Source organism: Castanea sativa, chromosome 9 (assembly GCF_040712315.1).
Source record: "Castanea sativa cultivar Marrone di Chiusa Pesio chromosome 9, ASM4071231v1".
Taxonomy (NCBI): domain Eukaryota; kingdom Viridiplantae; phylum Streptophyta; class Magnoliopsida; order Fagales; family Fagaceae; genus Castanea; species Castanea sativa.
The window spans coordinates 18943416-18963613 of record NC_134021.1 but is presented as its reverse complement, the minus strand read 5'-3'; the positions used below and the strand labels follow the sequence as shown (position 1 = coordinate 18963613).

Sequence of the window (20198 nt, the reverse complement as noted above, 5' to 3'; positions counted from 1 at the left end):
CCATACTTAGAAATTTTTCAAGTAATGTTAATTTACCCTGGGCTTGTGACCCGAGGAGCCGAATAAGGCCTAGGTTCTGTTTAACACTTAGAATATTTCGTGCAAGGTTAATTTACCCTAGTCTTGTGACTCGAGGAGCTGAACAAGGCCTATGTTCTGTTTAACACTTAGAATATTTCATGCAATGTTAATTTACCATAGGCTTGTGGCCCAAGAAGCTGAACAAGGCCTAGGATTTGTTTAACACTTATAATTTTTCATGCAATGTTCAGGGCCTAAGTTCTGTTTAACACTTAGAATTTTTCACGCAATGTTAATTTACCCTAGGCTTATGGCCTGAAGAGCCGAAAAAGGCCTAGGTTCTGTTTAACACTTAGAATTTTTCATGCAATGTTAATTTACCCTAAGCTTGTGGCCTGAGGAGCTGAACAAGGCCTAAGTTATGTTTAACACTTAAAATTTTTCATGCAATGTTAATTTGCCCTAGGCTTGTGTTCTGAGGAGCCAAACAAGACCTAGGTTCTGTTTAACACTTAGAATATTTCATGTAATGTTAATTTACCCTAGGCTTATGGCCCGAGGAGCCGAACAAGGCCTAGGTTCTGTTTAACACTTAGAATTTTTCAAAGACTGATTGCTACAGCAAATATATCCACAATGAAACGCAACTAACCAAGATACGAGTGGCAAAAAAATTCATAACATTAATAATAATAATGTCGCAGATTGTTTACATTCCAAGGACGAGGAACTACATTTTTATCCAGATCTTCTAAGTAATAAACCCCAATGCTAGTAATGGAAGTGATCCTGTATGGCCCTTTCCAGTTAGGACCCAATTTTCCCTAGGTAGGGGTCTTTGCTGTCCCTACCACTTTCCTCAAGACCAGACCCCCCAGTGCCAGAGGCCTTGACTTAATCCCCTTATCATAGCCTTGCTTAAGTTTCTGTTGGTAATGTGTCATCTTTACCATTGCCACCTCTTTTCTTTCCTTGGCCATATCCAGGCTGTTCTAGAGTAAGTAATTGTTTCCTTCAACATTGAACTGATCCGTTTTTAAAGTTGGGAATCCAGACTCAAGGGGGATTATTGCCTCTGACTCATAAGTCATTGAAAAAGGAGTCTCCCCTATTGATCTTCGAGATGTGGTACAATAGGTCCAAAATACATGGGAAAATTCATCCATCCACTTTCCTTTGGCGTTGTCCAACCTTTTCTTCAGCCCAGAGACTATAACCTTATTGGTGGCCTCGGTTTGTCTATTCCTCCAAGGATAGGCAGGTGTAAAATATCTATTCCTAATACCTAACTCCCCACAATATCTTCGAAAGGCTTTACTATCAAATTAATGACCATTATCTGAGATCAGTGTGTAAGAGACTCCAAACCTTGTGACAATATTTTTCCAGATGAACCTCTTAGCATCCATGTCCTTGATATTAGCAAGTGGCTCAGCTTCCACCCACTTGGTGAAATAGTTCATGTCGACGAGGAGCCATCTTCAGTTTCCTATAGCTCGGGAAAATGGTCTCATTATGTCTAAGCCCCACTCAGTGAACGACCAAGGACTAAATATCTGATTCAGGATTCCCCCTAGCTGATGAATATTTTGGGCATACCTCTGACATTGGTCACACTTCTTCGCATAATCCTGGGAGGTTCTTTGCATGCTAGGCCACCAGTATCCCTAGGTGAGGGCCTTATGTGCCAAAGACCTACCCCCTGTGTAACTTCAACATATGCCTTCATATAACTCTTCCAACAAAGACTTCACTGCCTTTGGATGCACGCACAATAAATATGGCCCTAAGTAAGAGCGCTTATATAGCTTCTGGTGTCTAGATAGCCAATAACGAGGGGCACTTCTACGCACCTTCTCTGCTTCACACTTGTCCTCGAGCAACAATCCCTACTTCAAAAAGGCTACTATAGGGTTCATGCAGCTCGTCCCTACATGGAGGCCATAAACCCCGACCAAGGATACCCCTGTAAGACTTGAGCTATTCATCTCCTCGACAACCACAACTTGGGGAAGACTTGACCCTGAGAAGTTACCAGTATGACCCTAGAATCTGCAAGAGAGTTCTGCCCTCTAGGGATTTGCTTCAATGTAAAACTTTTAAACTGAGGCCGAACACGCTGTACCTTAGCAAGAAACCCCTACATTCTCTCATCCTGAGCTTTAAACTCTTCATTAACCTAGCCCACCACCAACCTAGAATCATAATACAACTCTACTACATCTCCACCTAATTACTTAACAATTGCTACTCTTGCTAACAGAGCCTCGTATTCGACCTCGTTGTTAGTAGTTAGGAAACCCAATTGTAACGATTTCTCCATTACCAGCTTCTCAGGAATGATTAACACAATCCCAATCCCTGCTCCCTTTCGGTTAGATGCCACATCCATATAAACCTCCCAAGGGAGGACAACGATGGCTGATGTGACCATCATCCCCTATCCTTTTTCTTCCTTCCCTATTGTACCCTCAGTGAACTCCGCCACAAAGTCTAGCAATATTTGCCATTTTATGGCAGTTTGAGGAATGTATTTGACATTATAGGCTCCAAGCATGGTTCTCCACTTAGCAATTTTGCTTATATAGTCTGATTTCCTTAGAAGATCTTGTAAAGGGAGCTGGGTGAGCACCACTACAGTGTGAGCCTGAAAATAATAGGGGTAGCTTCCTCGTGACATGAACTACGGCTAAAAGTGCCTTCTCCAATGGTAGATAGCATGTTTCAGCCTCCTGTAAGGACTTACTGATATAGAAGACAGACCTCTAGACCCCATCCACATTTCTGACTAAGACGAGAATAATAGCATAGTTTGTGACTGCTAGGTATGCATACAACACTTCTTCCTTCTCAGACCTGGAGAGTATTGGAGGGCTTGAAAAGTACTACTTAAGATCCTCAAAAGCTGTGATACACTCCTCCATCCATCGAAAGTCCTTCCACTTGTGACGAAGCTAAAAAAAGGGATGACACCTGTTTGCTAATTGAGAGATGAACCTATTTAAGGCAGCTGTCATTCCAATCAATCTCTGCACCTCTTTGAGATTTCGAGGAGGATGTAAATTGTTAATAGCCTTAATCTGTTCGGGGTTGACCTCAATCCCACGATGAGTAATCATGTAGTCCAAGAACTTACCCGAGCTGACCCCAAAAGAACACTTAGAGGCGATTAGGCGCAACTTATGCTTTCTCAAAATCGAGAATGTCTCCTCCAAAATGGCCAAATGTTCTCCTATATGCCTGCTCTTCACCACCATGTCATCAACGTATGCCTCCACGTTCCTTCCTAACTATGACTCAAACATTTGCGTCACTATTTTCTGATACGTGGATTTTGCATTCTTGAGGTCGAAGGGCATCGCCCAATAATGATAGTTCCCATTAGGAGCACGAAAGGCCGTCTTCTCCTGATCAAGTAATGATAGGGGTATCTAATGGTAACCTTGGAAGGCATCCAAGAAACTCATTTGAAGGTGTCCCACTGTGGCATCCACCAGCTGGTCAATCTAGGGATGGGGAAGGGGTCTTTTGGACAAACTTTATTCAAATCAGTGAAGTTCACACAAACTCACCACTTCCCACTCTTTTTCTTAACCACCACAATGTTGGCCAACCATTCGGGATAGAAGATCTCCTTAATGGCTCCAGCTTGCTTCAACTTGTTCACCTCTATCCTTTTTGCCTCGACGTGATCTTTGGATGATTGCTGAGGAGGCTATTTGCGAGGCATAGCCTCGGGATTAACATTTAGTTGATGACATATAAACCCAGGATCAATCACTAGGAGATCATAGGTACTCCATGCGAAGACATCAGCGTTGGCCTCTAGAAACTTCACCAACTCTGCTTTTTCCAAGGATGGCAACTAGGATCCCACCTTGAAATATTGTTCCTGATCCTGTCCTATTATCACTCTCTCTAGATCCTCGGATGACTCTCTAGATTTCCCCGTCTGTTGCCCCCTACAGGGCCCTTTAGTTGCTATGGGACTGGATCTTTAGCCACCTTAGCAGGATCTAAGGGCTACCGCGTCATTGCTAATACCAAGCACTGCCTAGTTGTGGCATGGCTACCCACCAATTCTCCCACTCTCCCCTTGAGTGGGATACTTAACCTTGAGATGTAAGGTTGAGGATACGACACCCATAGCGTGAAGCCAAGGTCTAGCTAGGATAGCTATGTAAGGGGAAAATGCCTCCACTACAATGAAGTTAACCTGCACCTCTTCATCCCCAGCTTGTACGGGTAACCTTATCATTCCTCGAGGGACCACCATCCTACCATCAAACCCACCAATGGTGAATCATACATCTCCAAGTCCTCGGGCTTCAAATTTAACCCTCGATACAAATCGGGGTACATGATCTCTGCTCCACTTCCCTGATCAACCAACACCCTTCTTACATCATAAGCCCCAATCCTAATAGTAACCACTAGTATGTCATCATGTGGCTGGAGAGTTCCCTCCTTATCCTTCTCAGAGAAATCCAGGATAAGGGTAACCATCCCTCTAGCTCTCTTAGGAGACTGAGCATTGTATTTCAGGTCATAACCTTCACCCACAAACATAACCCGAATACCCGGGCCCCCACTGTTCCCTGGCTTGGTAAAGATTGCATTGATAGTACCCAATGCTAGTCGAGGAGCGCTATCCCGGTTAAACTCAGCCCCTAAATGACTAAATTGCTCTGCAGGTTGATGCAAAAATCAATTGAGCTTCCTCGCCTACACCAACTGGCTCAGGTGATCTCGCAGGGTTCTGCAATCCTCGGTGGTATATCCCTAGTCCTTATGGTAGTGGCAATAAAGGCTTTAGTTTCTTCTGGATGAGTCCTCGCCCATCTTATTGGGCCACTTAAAATAAGGCTCATTCTTAATTTTCTCTAGTATTTGATACACAGGCTCCTTAAACACGAAGTTGACCAATTGAACTCCCACGGAAGACAGTTGATTAGAAAACTCCCTTCGGGGGCGATTACCCTGATATCCCTGCCCTCCCCCCCCCCTCGAGAGTCCCTCCTATCTGAGATCATTTTAGCCTTACCCTTTCCCTATATTTGGTCATTCTCCACCCGCTTATACTTATCTATACGCTTCATAAGTTAGCGCATGCTTAAGGCGGACTTCATCGTCAACGACTTCTTCAACTTGTGCTCGGCAGGGAGCCCAACCTTAAAAGTACTCATGGCCACATCCTCAAAGTCTCCATCAATCTCATTATATGTTTCTCAATACCTATTCGAGTAGGTCTTGAGGGTCTCTCCTTCCATCATCGCCATAAACAACAAAGAGTCTAATGGCTTAGGGACTCTGCTGCATGTTATGAACTTGACCCCAAATGCCCTCGTTAGCTCCTCAAAAGATCCTACTAATCCTTCCTCCAAGGCATCAAACCAACACATAGCCACAGGCCCAAGACTAGAGGGGAACACCTTACACATAAGGGCCTCATTGTTGGCATGGACCGCTATCTTCTGATTAAAGTGGCTGATGTGCTTCACGAGATTAGTTCTCCCATTGTAAACAACAAATGTTGGCTGAGAAAACCGGTGAGGAAGCTTGGCCCTGTTAATCCTCCTAACGAAGGGTGACTTAGAAATTTGCTGTAAGGCCTTACTCATTGCATCATTCCCCATGCCATGGTGAGAAGGCCTTCTCTCATGCTTATGACTACTCTTCTCCCTTCTATACTGGTGCAAAGAGGCTGAAAAGGACTCACTAGATGGAGTTCTAGACCTGCGATGATATGAACGGTCCCTGCTTCCCCTAAAACCATCGCTTGGTGGGAAGGATGGACTTCTCCTATCACGCTCCCTGTGCTTCAGCCTGGTACGCAAGCAATCTATTTCCTGCTGCAACTTTCGTGTCTCCTAATCACGTGAGACATGACTCCTAGTCCCTGAGTGACTCCGCTCAGTACACTCAATATGGTAAGACTCCACCATAATGCTTGGAGTATGTTGCCTATCCCTTCTTCACTCCAAGTTAACAAACTGGTTCTCCCTCTGTGAGCTAACCGATTCATCCTTATCTTGGCCCACGTTAGCCATAAACACTCAAGACAAATCCACAACACCTTGTTGTTCCCACAGATGGTGCCAATTGTAAGGATCAAAAGCTCTGCCAACCCAAGCCCACTTAGAATAGTGAGCTTGTGTAGTTCAACTTAGGCCTAAATCAATAAATTTGTAAGAGAGGGAATCAAACAACAAGAGAGAGCTAAGCCTGAGGATGAGAATAAGGGAGGAAGGCTTCATTTTATAAAATATGTAAGTCAATGTACTAATACAAGCTTGCCTGAGGAGGCCAAAGTTACATAGAAAAATATAATGTTCATGCGTCAGCCTCCTTCTCTTTGGAAACTTTCTTTTCCTCATATACTCTCCCCTACTTCACATCTTAACCATCCATCCCTACCTAACCAGCATCCTCTCATGACACTTGTCTCTTTCTACATTTGAAGAAGGTGGTGGAAGAAGTCTGTTTAGCTGTGACTTGCACTGTTCAGGTCACTTCCTTATCAATGCAGTTAATAAAGTTGTTGCCCACCATTTAGTGCGGAGGCTACAGGCTACCCTAAACTAGAAACTTCCCCTATGATCTCTGATGCCCTCTCATCAGATTCCTCCTCTCACTTGGAACGCCCTAGAGTCATTTTGATTCATCTCTTCCTCCAATTGTAAGGACCAAAAGCTCTACCAGCCTAAGCCCACTTAGAATAGTGAGCTTGTATAGTTCAACTTAGACCTAAATCAATAAATTTATAAGAGAGAGAATAAAAAAACAAGAGGGAGCTAAGCTCGAGGGTGAGAATAAAGGAGGAAGGCTTCGTTTTATAAAATATGTAAGTCAATGAATTAATACAAGCTTGCCCGAGGAGGCCAAAGTTACACAGAAAAATATATTGTTCATGTTCTTCTCTTAATGTTCTTCTTTTTCTGATATTTGTGTTAGCCTCCTTCTTTTTGGAAACTTTCTTTTCCTTATATATTCTCCCCTACTTCACATCTTAACCATCCATCCCTACCTAACCAACCTCTTCTCATGACACTTGTCTCTTTCTACATTTGAAGAAGGTGGTGGAAGGAGTCTGCTTAGCTATGACTTGCACTGTTCCGGTCACTTCCTCATCAATGCAGTTGATAAAGCTGTTGCCCACCATTTAATGCGGAGGCTATAGGCTACCCCAAGCTAGAAACTTCCCTTATGATCTCTGATGCCCTCTCATCAGATTCCTCCTCCTACTTGGAACGCCCTAGAGTCATTTTGATTCATCTCTTCCTCCTCCAGAGCAACCTTCCTCCTCGGGCCCATGGCTTGTATTGCAACTCTTCAACTTCAGCCTCAGTCCTCGAGCATTCACAATCATTAATAAAAATTACAAATATCCTTTATGAGTGACAAAATAATAAAATTAGACATTTAATCTAAACTATGCATTCCAACAAAAATCAAAATTTATACTTTTCTAGAAGATTTGGACCACAAAAGGTTCCCCCTTCCAATGACTGTCTAAACAATACATAGAAATTGGCTAAAATTTTTTTTTTTTAATAAAAAAACTCAATTGATTTTTTTATATAAAAAAACTCAATTTCATAAGTGTATATAGGCCATGTATATAGAAACATCTCAAGCTTGCATTGAGAGAGAAAAAAAAAATTTAAATGTTGAGTTGTTATCATTTGGAGCTAGGCACTTAACCTTATTAATCAATGCTAAAAGAATGATATAGACCCTGTTGGTTGATTTTAGCAAAATTAAATAAACTTAATCAACCAAATCTGATGTTCTATGAATGACATAGGCAATTTATTTATGAAGTGAAAAATCAGGATCCGGATCCTCTCCATTTCTCTTTGAAATGGAGAGTGTCCAGTTAAGGGCTGAGATTTAGCTAAAATCAATCAATGTCCTGAAATATGCCACATCATTTAAAGACATTAACCTAACATTTCAAGGAGACTTAACGGAGCCAAGGAAAACAAACGCGTTCTTTCATTTGACTCCTTGGGGGCTTTCTCATCTTATCTCAGTTTCTTTCTTCTTTCTCACTCCCAAAAAAGCCCAACCATGGCCGACTTCTCCTTGCACGCACAGCACCGCGACTGATAGTTCTTATGACCAGAATCACCCTGAAGATTTGATATCAGCTTTCTAAACCCCACCCAAAAAAAAAATCGTAGTTCAAATTTTAATATCTGATATATGGTTTTGCTCTTTCTTTTCTTGTTTTCTTTGTCAAAGAGCATCCTTTTCTTTCATTTATAGCACTAAAGATTATACCTTTCTTTGATTGAAAATTTTTCCTTTCCTTGCTTTAGATCTGTGGTAACTGTAGTAGGTGTATGAGTCTCTCTCATCTCAGTGTCTCTCTTTTTTCCCTTGGGTCTTATTTTCTTTCACTTTTGATCAGTTTGATAACTGTGTTTTCATGTTGGGTGTAAAGCTTGATAATTTTTCTTTGATTTGAAATTTGGGGTTTATGGGTATGACCCGCATGCCTGTGATTGAATAAGTGACCTGCTTATAGTTGGAGTGTGATGGGTCTCTAGGTTTTGGCATTAACTAAGAGTAAGTTCCAATTTAGTTGATTGAAACAATCATAAAATCTTCTTTTCCAAGGGGTTCGGTAAACAAAAATAAAAATTAAAGAAAAAATAAAAAAAACAGAAAGGGATGATCTTGGCAACGACAACAAGAAAAGAAAAGGAAGAAAAATACATAAATTTGATATCAAAATTTCCCCAAGAAACAGAGGTGGATGTTTGAAATACAGTTGATGCACAACTTTGTGTGAGTATGGAGAACTGGAGAAGCCGATCGGAAGGCAGTTCTGGGAAACCCAGATAGAAATCGCCGATTACGGCTACGGGCGCCGATCCTGCGACACAGACCCGAGATTCTCACTCGACGCGAATCGGATGTCGTTCGAAGCTAGTCGAATGTCTTTCGATGATTCTCGAATGTCTTTTGATGAGCCAAGAGCTTCTTGGGATGGCTATTTAATTGGTCGAACTTTTCCTAGAATGCCCACTATGGTTTCGGTTGTAGAGGATCCTCCTCTCCCTCCTCCTCCTCCAGTTCATGTTGTGAGGATCGATACTCATATTCCGGTTGAGGAACCGGGTGGTGAGGAGGAGATGATGGGGTTTTCTGTGGAGTCGGGTAGGTCAGCTCAGACGAGGACCAATGACCATCACTGGGTTTGATGGGAGGCAGAGAGAAACAGAGAGGAGAGAGTTAGAGAAGAAAACCTAGACTTTGAAACTAACGTGCCTTTTACTCAGTTAAGTTTCTATTAGTGCTTTTAAATGACATGGCAGATTTTAGGTCATAGATTTATTTTAAATCAATCTCAGCCATTAACTGGACCCTCTCCATTTCATTAGAAATGGAGAGGATCCGGATCTGAAAAATCAATGGATGAACTAGAGTTTCGAACACAAATTCCTAGAGCATCTTCATAAAAGATTAAAATATAAGCCTAGAGCATCAAAGAACTTATTTTACACTAATATCTATAAGTGAGCACAGGATCATGTTGTGTAGCTATTTTCTTACACACATTTACATCCATTATTTTACAAAAATATTTTCAATTAATGCTAAAATGTACTGTTTAAAAATAGATAATTAAAAAAAATGTCCACATTAAAACAAGAAAATGGATGTGAGAAATTAATTGCCTTTTTCTATATCCATAGGTCTAAAGTGCAATGATAACTACAAACAACAACGATTTGCCTAGAATTTCAGACTTGCTCACTTAAAAACCCAGTCCAAAGACGGCCACCATTAAGCTACAAAGACCTGTCTCCTTCAGATAACGGACCTCCACCTCCATTAAAAGTTAGAGATGCATCAAGATCTTTCTTCCATTTACAGGGTACATATGGCTCCTCCTCGATGTAGTTTCCACCAATACCTTCGTTGCTTTCCTCTGCACTCCTTTGTAGCTGCAGAGAAAACTCAAGGTTCCACAAAACTTCATCCATATATGGCCTGTCAATGCCTTGATCAGCCATGCACTTAATTGCAATACCAGTAAACTGCTTAAAGCTTTCAAGTGCAATCTTTCCCTTCAGATAAGGATCAATTATCTGATCTAGAAGACCTTTCTCATGGCACTGTGTAGCCCACTCTACCAAACTTACTTGCTCCTCTGGAAGTGTTGTGTCCAATACTGGCCGAGCACACAAGATCTCAAAAAGAACAACCCCAAATGAGTAAACATCAGATCTTTCAGTTAGTTGTTGTAGCAGGATGTACTCTGGATCCAAATATCCAAAACTACCTTTAACATCTGTGGTTGCATGTGTCTTATCCAAAGTAGGATACATTTTTGACAAGCCAAAATCAGAAACCTTGGCAACCCACTTCTCATCCAAGAGAATGTTAGTTGTCTTAACATCTCGGTGGATAATAGTGTGCTTGGCACCTGTATGGAGATAGTGTAAACCGCGAGCAGCTCCAATACATATCTCAAGCCTTTGCTTCCAAGACAATGGAGGTTTTTGGGTCTTGTATAGATGCTCACGCAGTGTACCATGAGCCATGTAGTCATAAACAAGAATCATTTCACAGTTTTCTTCAGAATAGCCAATCAAGGAAACAAGGTGGAGATGACGAAGTTTTGAAAGCATTTCAATCTCAGTTTGAAACTCATGTACTCCTTGCCCAGAGAGCAGGTTTCCACGTTTGATTGCTACTTTGGTTGCTCCATTGTCAATTTCTCCTTTGTAAACTTTACCAAAACCTCCAAACCCCAGGAGTAGAGCCTCGTCGAAGTTCTTGGTAGCAGCGTTGATCTCAGCAAAAGAGAAGTGACGACAAAGGATTCCTCGAAGTTCTGGGTGCCACGCAGAAGGAACTACCCTTGCACTTAAATCTTTTCCATGCCGATGACGAGAAACAACAATAAGAAAGTAACCAATAACAACGACTAAGACAATTCCACCACTAACACCGCCAATGATAATTGCTTTTTGATTCTTTAGTTTCCCATCACAAGAAGATGGTCTAGCGCTAGTTGGGTCAATTACATCAGGAATAGGATTCAGCCCAGCGAGATTACCATTGGAATCATTGACTTTGAATATTTCTACTCCATTCAGGATCACATCAGCAAAGGTTGGTTTTCCATCATTGTTTGGATGCAATGCAAGCCACACATCCTGTTGTGGGCTTCCATTTGGAATAAGAACCACATAATCCTTATACACTGGAACCCCATGTAGCTGACTTGCCCCCCCTGTTTCGACACTTGCCCAGGCAATAACATCCGCTCCTTTCTGAGCAGTTTGATTATATAGGAAGATATCAAACACTATTTGATTAGCCTTGGTTATACCTGTCTGAATTTCGCAGAAATGAAGCCTAACTAGGTAAGAGAACCCGGAGTCAACCGAGAAAATCCAAGTCAAATTGTAATTGAGATTGATTGGAGAATACGGCCCCATTGATCTAGCAGTGGCATAGACATCAACTGGTGCAATATAAGTAGGCATGCTTGTAGGATATTGGATTGTCATGTTTTCAGCGTAAGACGAAACCCCGTAGGTAGCCCCATAGAGGTATGGCGTGTCATCCTTCCAAGACCTATCAAGACCTGAATCATGGGAGGGCGGAATATGCTTTCCACCCACATTCAACCGATAAACATTCTCGAGTGCAGTGTTGTTACCAATGTAGAAAACAGAATTTTGACCCACAATCATTAGAGTTCCATCAATGGAACTATAAATATCAGGCGTTGGCACAATCTCAATCCCATTCACAAATGCATACTTCTTTGGAGCTTCGTCGGATGGAATGAAACTTATATCCAATGTTTGACCGTCAATATTGATCAAATACTCCTTAACAACAAATGCGAAATTCAGTGCTTCTGCGGTTTGTGCAGCACTAAAGTTGTTAAGGAGAGTATATGGCCCGACCGTGACAGAGAAAATGCCATCGAATACATTTAAGCCTTCGTAGGAAACAGGATAAAAGGAAAGACGGACAAATTTACGACCAGGAACAACGGGAATTTTATAGGTGAAATTTGTGTAGAAAACTCGAGCAGTCATGCAAGGGACTTGAGGGACCGAAGGTTCTTGAGTAGCAGCTTGAGATGTGGTTGATTTCCCAATAGCTGATATATACTTGGACCCAACATCTGTAGTCCACTTTCGACCATTGGTATCGCTGCTATTTGAAGCTCCCCCACAATTTAGGAGGATTTTCTCGGATTGCACATAATTATTGGCCAAATTTAAATGAATTGTAAAGGCCAAGTAAAGAATAATGGTTATAGGTATAGTCATACGACCAAATTTATGAGTGTTCCTCATCGACTCAAAAGGTCTACTTGGTTACAGTTTTCTCCTAATTTGGAAAGATCAGGAATCACCCACCAAATCAGTAAAGCCAAGAAAACGCATATGACTAAAGATATTGAGCTCCAAAGCTCAAGGTTTTACAACTATTAATACAAAGAATCGTGCTTCTTAACACCCGAATCAAGACCAGAACAAAGATATTGACGCAAGAAATTTTTGGCTTTTGGATGAAAAATCTCGAATCAAAGACCAAAAATGAGACAATAAGATTTTGCTACCAAAACCCCAAAAGCTTAAGATCAAGACACTAAAATAGCTAAAAAGGAAGATGCTTTTTGAGCGGAAGATCTAGCATAGATTGAACAAAATTCTAAGACTGCAGAAAATGCAGGAAATAGAATACAAATTAACTTAAGCACCAAGATTGTACTAAGTAGATTTCAAGCCATTTTTGCTGAAAACAAAGATTGTTTAAGGGAAAGAAAGTTGACCTTCTTGACCAGAAGCTCAGACTCACTGAGTTGAAATTGGGTTCTGGAGCTTTGGATTTCAGGGATGGTGAAAAATTAATAGCTTACATAAAACCCGGAAACGCAGAAACAGAAATAAAAGAGGGGCTTGGTTTCTATACTCCAAGACTTAAGCTTTCTTATATATACTACTTAAAGTGATGATTAAGTTTCTTAGATGTTTCAGATTGCGCCTGGCGCTTGGGCTGCAAAATATGACCATGGACGTGGGAGTGGCTGACAGCCAATGATATGGACACGGAATAGATAGCAACCACACCCAAAAAAGAAACAAACAAACAAACGTGTAAAAAAGTCAAATAAACTAGGGAAATCATGCAAGCCATGAAAGCTTAGCCTCAACTCCATTCATTTATCACATCTTTCACATGCAAGTAGCAACTCGTAAACCATTTACTTAATTTAACAAAAAATTACTCCCATATCCTAGAATTAAAATTTGTCACATACAACTAAAACTCTATTGTTAGAATTCTACTTCTTACAACAATCCTAATCTCTTAAAACATCACCATCAGGTATGTTAAATACCAAATATTTGACATTTGACAAACCAAACACCAAAAAATCTCTTGTATGAGATATTTCAAATCTCATAATTTTTTTATTCATTTCTCTTTCATCCTTTTTGACTTTCTCTCTTCTCTCTCTTTCTTTTTCTTTTTCTTCTTTCTTTCTCCGCCACTCCATCTCTATCACTCTCTTTTCCTCTTTTCTTCTTCTTTCTCCATAAGCTTCACTTCTCTTTTATTTCTTCTTTCTTTCTCCACCACTCCATCTCTATTAATGAAATTTCATTTGAGTTTGGCTATCAAAAAAAAAAAGTTGTATATATATATAAAATTAAATTTAAAAAAAAAAAAACATGACACATAACATACTACAATATATTAGCGAAGAATAAAGTAAGTGAGACGTATGATTGTGGTCTTTATTGTGAACAATTCAACACCCAAAAAAACAAAAGAAAAGTCATATCCTTCCAAATGCCTCTCTTACGTCTTAATTTCCACCACGCGGAAATCAAACTCGCCTAATTTTGCATGCATCCCAAAAACAAACCTGGCGCACTGGCCTAGAATCATCCCTCCCTCCTTATCCTTTTGTATTAGGTGTTTCTGGACCACACAAGATTTATTTCAAGTCAGCAAGCCTATAGCATCATATCATATCATGATTATCTAACTAATTCTCCATTTATTAACCCAATAATTTCTTCGTAGAAACAGCTTCCTCCTATGAGAGGTACCAAAATAAAAAGTAAATGCATGATGTGTAATTTCAGATTAATAGATGTTCTTAGAGCATTTGTTAATAAACTATTTTTAGAAAAGTTTTCATATCACTTTTATGAAAAATATAAAAAGTTATCAAGAAAATAGTTTTTTTTCTTTTTCTAAGAGTTTCTAAAATTAATTTCTGAACGACTAAATCAATGCCCTATAACATCCGTTAAGTTAAATATTAACTTTTTCATTATTATTCATAGAATTATAAACGCGGGCTTTAAACCAACAAAATGAATAGGGAAAGAGTGGATTGAAAAACCTAGTGCATCCACATTGGTGGAGCTGTAACTTTAGCAATATGGCTCCACCAATGTGGATGCTCTAACTTTAGCAATATGGTTCTAAGTTTTATAAAACACCCGATATCAGTCGTTTTATTTTAACTTTCAACACAATAAAATAATATAAACAATACAATAAAATAATATATTTTTTATTACATATGAGCTATAGTGTGAACACGTGAATGAGCTATAGTGCAGTGTGAACATGTGAATAATAATACAAAACAATATTGTGAACATGTGAATAATACAAAACAAAAGTAGTTGTACACTGTAAATGTGGCTCCACAAATTTAGACATAATTTTGTATTTGGTGGTGCTAAAATAACAATACCACTTTTTCTATTTTAGCACCACCAATAATAGCTAACTTTGGGCTTACATCATCTTTACCTAATGGGTCTCGCACCAAAATAACATGACTAAATATTAACCAATTGGGCCTACATCATCTATGCAGCCCAACCTTACCAGAAACTCGACCCCGACAACCAGACAAGACAAGAAGATAGAACAAAACGACTTGTCGTTGCTAATCAACCGTCAAAAACTCGCCGTTTATGCAAGTTTTACTTTTACTTTCACCTCAAAAACACCGAATTGCTAACCAACTTTACCATATCAAACTTCGAACTTCTAACCCCAAAGTGAGATAGTTCACAGTTAGACAGAAGCTCTGAAATTACAGTCAATCAAAACCAACAAGAAATTGAAGGATGATATATCAGATGTAAGTTTCTTTTTCTTGATTTCTAGATATTATTAATTTATTATTACTCATTTCCTTTGACCTTTGTGTTACTTTAAGCTTCAGCTACTTCTGGGTGGTAATAGATTACTACTTGCTGCTTAAAGTTATTGTCTTGTGCTAACCCTTGATTTCAGCAAAGAAGAAGAAAAAGAAAAAAGGTCTGGGTTTTGCCGATGATTCTGTGGATCAGTTGACTGAGAAAACTGAAAACTTGGGAGGTACACATGAACTCAGCAAAACAATTGGTATTTACCTTTTCCTCTTACGTTTAGCCTTAAAGGCTGTGCAAATACTTGTTACTTGTGTAGTTGTGTTGCTGTCATTTGGAGACTTTTTTGGCTTGTTCACTTGCAGTATCTGATGAAGAAGTTCTCAATAATGAAAATGACTCTTGGGAGGATATCGATGGTAATATTTTCCTTTCTTGTGTTTTTCCATTGGTTAAAAATGGTAATTACTTATATTGCAATGGAATAAGTATACTTGCATCTAGTTATACTTATATCATCATATTTCAAACCACATAGGCATGGATGAAGAAGGGGAAGGGATTGTCTTAATGCGGTATTCCTGGGAAAGAACTGATCGAGATTATGAATGTGAAGAGGTATGTACTACCGCTCATTCAATTTTTATGATTGATAGGGATGCTGTGCATTGAAATAGACGTTAAAATGGAAAATGAAGTATTATTGATTCTTTTATAACAGATTACCAGTGGTGGAGAAGCCTCTAACCACTCATTCCTTGTATCTAGGACACTATAGATAGCAGGGCCTTATGGCCTGTTTGGGAGTTTAAAGGGGGAGGAGAGTAGAGGAGGGTAGAGGGGAGGGGAGTAGTAGGGAGGAGAGTAGAGGAGAATGATTACCCTCTACCTTGTTTGGATGTTTTTATAATTAGTAAGGGGGAAGGGAGTAATTAGCCATTCCCCTTGTTTTTAACATTGTAATTTTATAAATATAATACAGGTAAATTAGGTAATTTACTTTATCAATAATTTTATGTGCTCTACTCTCCCTCCAAATCTCTCCAATTTGGGGGAATTAAAAATGAGGGGGTTGGAGGTAGTTGAAATCCCTTGAAACCCCTCCCCCTCATTCCTTAAAAAACTCCCAAACAAGGCAATTGAATTACTCCCCTTCCCTCTACTCTACTCCTCCTCCTTTTTTAAACATCCAAACAGGCCATTAGTCATTTCCGTCACTTGAAAATGTTTTGACAGTTGGAGCAGAAAACTGCCTTGATGCACAGACAACCTTCTAAGATGCCTTTAGGAAATTGGGTGGGTGCCTTCTAGTATATGCAGGTGAAGGTCTTGTGGTATAAGTTACAAAGCATAACTTCTCTTTTTATCATCTTTTGGGCATTTGGTTTTAGAAGTGCTTGAAAATCTAGCATAATGAGCTGTTAGTATGACTTCTATATGTAGCAAATTCTTTTGGACTTGTTTATATTGAGCTATATGTTCTAACACAACTCTCATTTTCTTTGCTTTTAGTGTATTGACATGTGACAAAAGATGATTAATGGGACTGCCATTGGGTCTTCGCATATTTTCACACTTCTGTTTTGTTTCCGTGGCTGAGTACCCTCTCTTGTCTCATGTGCGTATTATCAATAAAATAAGAAACCAATACCTTTTATGATTTTGGTGGATTATATGTTTCTTTTGTCATTTTGGGAGTCTTGTTGGCTGTGTTCCGTTTGTCTTCTCAAGAAAGCTTTTATGGATCTTTTTCTTTTTTTTTTTCTTTTTTTTCTTTTTTTGGGTAGGGGGGGGGGGTGGATATTCTTAATCTTGTTGTGATGGATTACAATGTCCATGCTTCTACGAGAATGCACAAAGAAGACTGATTGTAAATTTTATTGATCACTGCAAAACGTATGCTAATTTTTTGTGGGTTTGAACTTTTATAACCTTTCCTTACACATGTAGTATTGTAGACAACCAGTTTAAGACATGTGATATGCTGCCTTTTTTTTGTCTATGGCAATATGAATTAGGAAGTGTTTGCTTCAAGTTTTCAGAGGAATCAAATACTTATTACAACTTTGTTATTTTTGTCTTGTTAAGCTGTTAAATCAGAATATATGGTTACCTATTATGCCATATTGAGTGTAGTTGTAACATTTCAGGATGCATAGGCAGCAAGAGCATGTCATGACGTTCTTACTGGCTGAAAGGGGGACAAGTGGATCTTTGGATGGACAACAGCGGTTGGTCGTTAAGGGTATACTTGCTCCTAAAAACTTTGAAGGGATTCTGCAAAGATTCATAAGTACATTTATTTTAGTTTTGTGATATACCTACTTCTTACTTTAGTCTATCTCTAATATCATAGCAGATGACACGTCATAAGTAGTCATGAGTCTAAAGTTACCTATTTTCGTTAAGGACAAAACTTAGGTACAATACCTTAGGTGTTGTTCTTTAGATTCCCCTCTTAAGATTCATCTATGTAGCTACTTAACTTAAAAATACACTAGGTTCCCATGAGAAAAAATCCATATGCTAGAATCTTAAAAGGAGAACCTAGGGAACAACACCTAATTACTGTACCTAAGTTTTGTCTTTTCATTAATTAGCTTCTCCCATTTGTATTCTTTTTATACATCATCATCAAACGCTAAAACTCTGTTATCATCTTCAAACGCTAGAACTCTAGCTTTATTCAATTAATTCTCTTTATTGCAACTACTTTACAACTAAAGCTCGATAGTTAGAACTCTACCTCCTACAACAATCCTAATACCTTTAAACAATAGTGAACAATGAACTTCCTTTACCGCTGTTGTAGATGCATGACAATTATGGTGATTATAGTCTGAATAAAATCATATGTTATAATTTTAGTTTTCTATTTAATGTTCCATCATTCTCTCTCTTTCTCTCTCTCTCTAATAATAATAATAATATATAAAAAAAATTGACACATATCATATTACAATTTTTATTATGGGACATAACATGTTACAAGCAGTGAAGTCTAAGATACAATTCTTCTAATGGATAAACAATGTTTGTTCGTCTTAGTCCCAATGATGAACAATTGAACACCCTTTCTTTTCTGGTTGTCATAATTGTCTGTCCAATCCTTCTTTTTCTAAAAAATAAAAAATAAAAAGTCCAATACTTCCAAATGCCCATGTCATGTCTTCCCACCGACATTGAAATCAAAATTGCCTTATTCTGTATGCATCCCAAAAACAAACCATTGATAAAGTCTTTTGGGCCCGTTTGGCAAAAGACTTGTTTGGTAATGTTGTTCTAGTAACATTGTTTATATTTTTTGGAAATACGTGTATGTAAAAAAGTGTATGAAAATACGTATAATGTTGTTTAAAAACTAAAAACTATTATTTAAGTGCATATACCAAATGGGCCTGTACACCTACCCTTGACATGATTTTTTAAAGTTGGCAAGCCTTGGATATAGTAATTATCTAGGAAGTTCTCCATATATTAACCCATTAGGTACTTCTTTTTTCTGAATGATTAGATGCTTAATGCAAAACAGCTTCCTTCTTTTGAAAATAAAAATAAAAAGGGAATTTCCTAGTATGTTTTGACCAAATAAAAAGCAAATTCATGATGCGTAATTTGTTTCATTCAAAAAGACCAAAGAGAAAATGCACTTTACTTTTTGTTTTTACCGCCAAATAAAATCACGTCCAGGAGAGCCTTCTAAAACATATTGATGCCATGTTTGCTAGTCCCTGAACTTCTTGGAGCACCAGTTGAGGAGCAACTTGGATGTGAATATGCTTAATCATCTTTTTTAATGTCGCAATATCATCCATGATGGGGACGTTCTCCATGCTAGTCAAGTGATGTGTCTGAATTAGCTTCACTCCTTGATTTGATTTTAGAAAAAGGATTACCTCCCTGAAACCTTGCATCCACGCCTCATATAATGCTTATCTGGTTGTAGATAATAGGTTGTTCTCATCATTGCAGGAATGCCATGAATAACAACCTTTATGAACGGACTGGCCTAAACGATTTTTGATCACAAAGGCACCTCCATTCGAATTAGCTTTGCACGAACGGTTTTTTATGTCAACTATTATTATTGCTTGCTAATTCTGATTTTGGCATGGAATCTAGTTTCCAACTGTTACGGCAGTTGTTGAACCAATTTAGATACAATCATCTAAATCTATTTTCCATTTTGTCAGGAGGTTTCTAGTGCTTGAAATGGCTTGTTGAACATAAACAGTTTTATTTTCAAATATAACCTTATTTCTGTTGGTCCAAATCACCCAAAGAGTGACACTAATATCTGTAAGAATGTTATCTTCCTGTCCATTGACTCAAATCACCCAAAGGGAAAATGCACTCTACTGATGTACTTGAGGTTAGTTCACTTTATTTTCCTAAATATTTTTTAATGTCCATGGCTTGTGTCCAGTACAAATATTAGCCTTTCCATTAAAATTCATCGAATTTTTTATTTGGGTTTATACATGTGTACAACAGGTGTGACATAATTTGGGAATCCTAAGGCCTTAAAAGCAACAAAATAAATAGAGAAAGAGTGAATTAAACAAGTGCTAACTTTGGGCTTACATCTCTAATGGGCCTAGTACCAAAAGAAATGAATTGGGCCTCCTTATTTTTGCAGCCCAATACTAAGAGAAACAAACACCGTGGTTCCAGATCAAGATTGAGGGTCTGTCTGGATACTGCTTATTACTGAAAACACTGAACAAAATAATTTTTAAATGTATAAATAGTGCCATGAAACCCAGTTTTAAAGTTGTTTTTGTTGAAAAAAATAGTTTGCAGGTCCTATAAATAGTGCACGGGATCCACTAAAAAAAGCACCTCTAGAAAACGCAAAACGCGCTTCCCAAATGGAGGCTGAGTTTGGTAAGCAAGGATGCCAAGAAATTCAAGGTTGTTGCCAAGTTGGAATTGACATTGGCTTTTTAAGATGAAATAATATTTCAAACCAATGAAGTCCACTCTAAAATGATTACTTTTTATCAT

The 20198-nt window shown here is 38.8% G+C and overlaps 2 protein-coding genes and 1 long non-coding RNA gene across 9 annotated transcripts; 1 reads left to right on the top strand and 2 right to left on the bottom strand.

Annotated features, from left to right (window-relative positions):
- Positions 1–4275: 4275 nt before the first annotated feature.
- LOC142608872 (uncharacterized) lies at positions 4276–5657 on the bottom strand. Its single transcript, XM_075780531.1, has 2 exons — positions 5257–5657; positions 4276–4699 (listed from the first exon to the last, which is right to left on the bottom strand). Exons 1-2 carry the CDS (start codon positions 5655–5657, stop codon positions 4276–4278), a joined length of 825 nt encoding a protein of 274 aa, XP_075636646.1.
- Positions 5658–9691: 4034 nt separating this feature from the next.
- LOC142610091 (receptor-like protein kinase FERONIA) lies at positions 9692–12558 on the bottom strand. Its single transcript, XM_075781805.1, has one exon. It carries the CDS (start codon positions 12357–12359, stop codon positions 9825–9827), a length of 2535 nt encoding a protein of 844 aa, XP_075637920.1. The 5' UTR covers positions 12360–12558; the 3' UTR covers positions 9692–9824.
- A 2506-nt stretch (positions 12559–15064) lies between these two features.
- Positions 15065–19400, top strand: LOC142610038 (uncharacterized). 7 transcript variants are annotated; one of them, XR_012839747.1, is made up of 7 exons: positions 15078–15181; positions 15337–15420; positions 15511–15610; positions 15730–15809; positions 16704–16809; positions 17342–17436; positions 19164–19400. It is a non-coding gene; the product is annotated as an uncharacterized LOC142610038 (long non-coding RNA). The 7 variants fall into 7 exon arrangements; XR_012839749.1 differs by lacking the exon at positions 19164–19400 and adding an exon at positions 16428–16511 and having other exon boundaries at positions 17342–17567; XR_012839748.1 differs by lacking the exon at positions 16704–16809 and having other exon boundaries at positions 19164–19399.
- Positions 19401–20198: the final 798 nt, after the last annotated feature.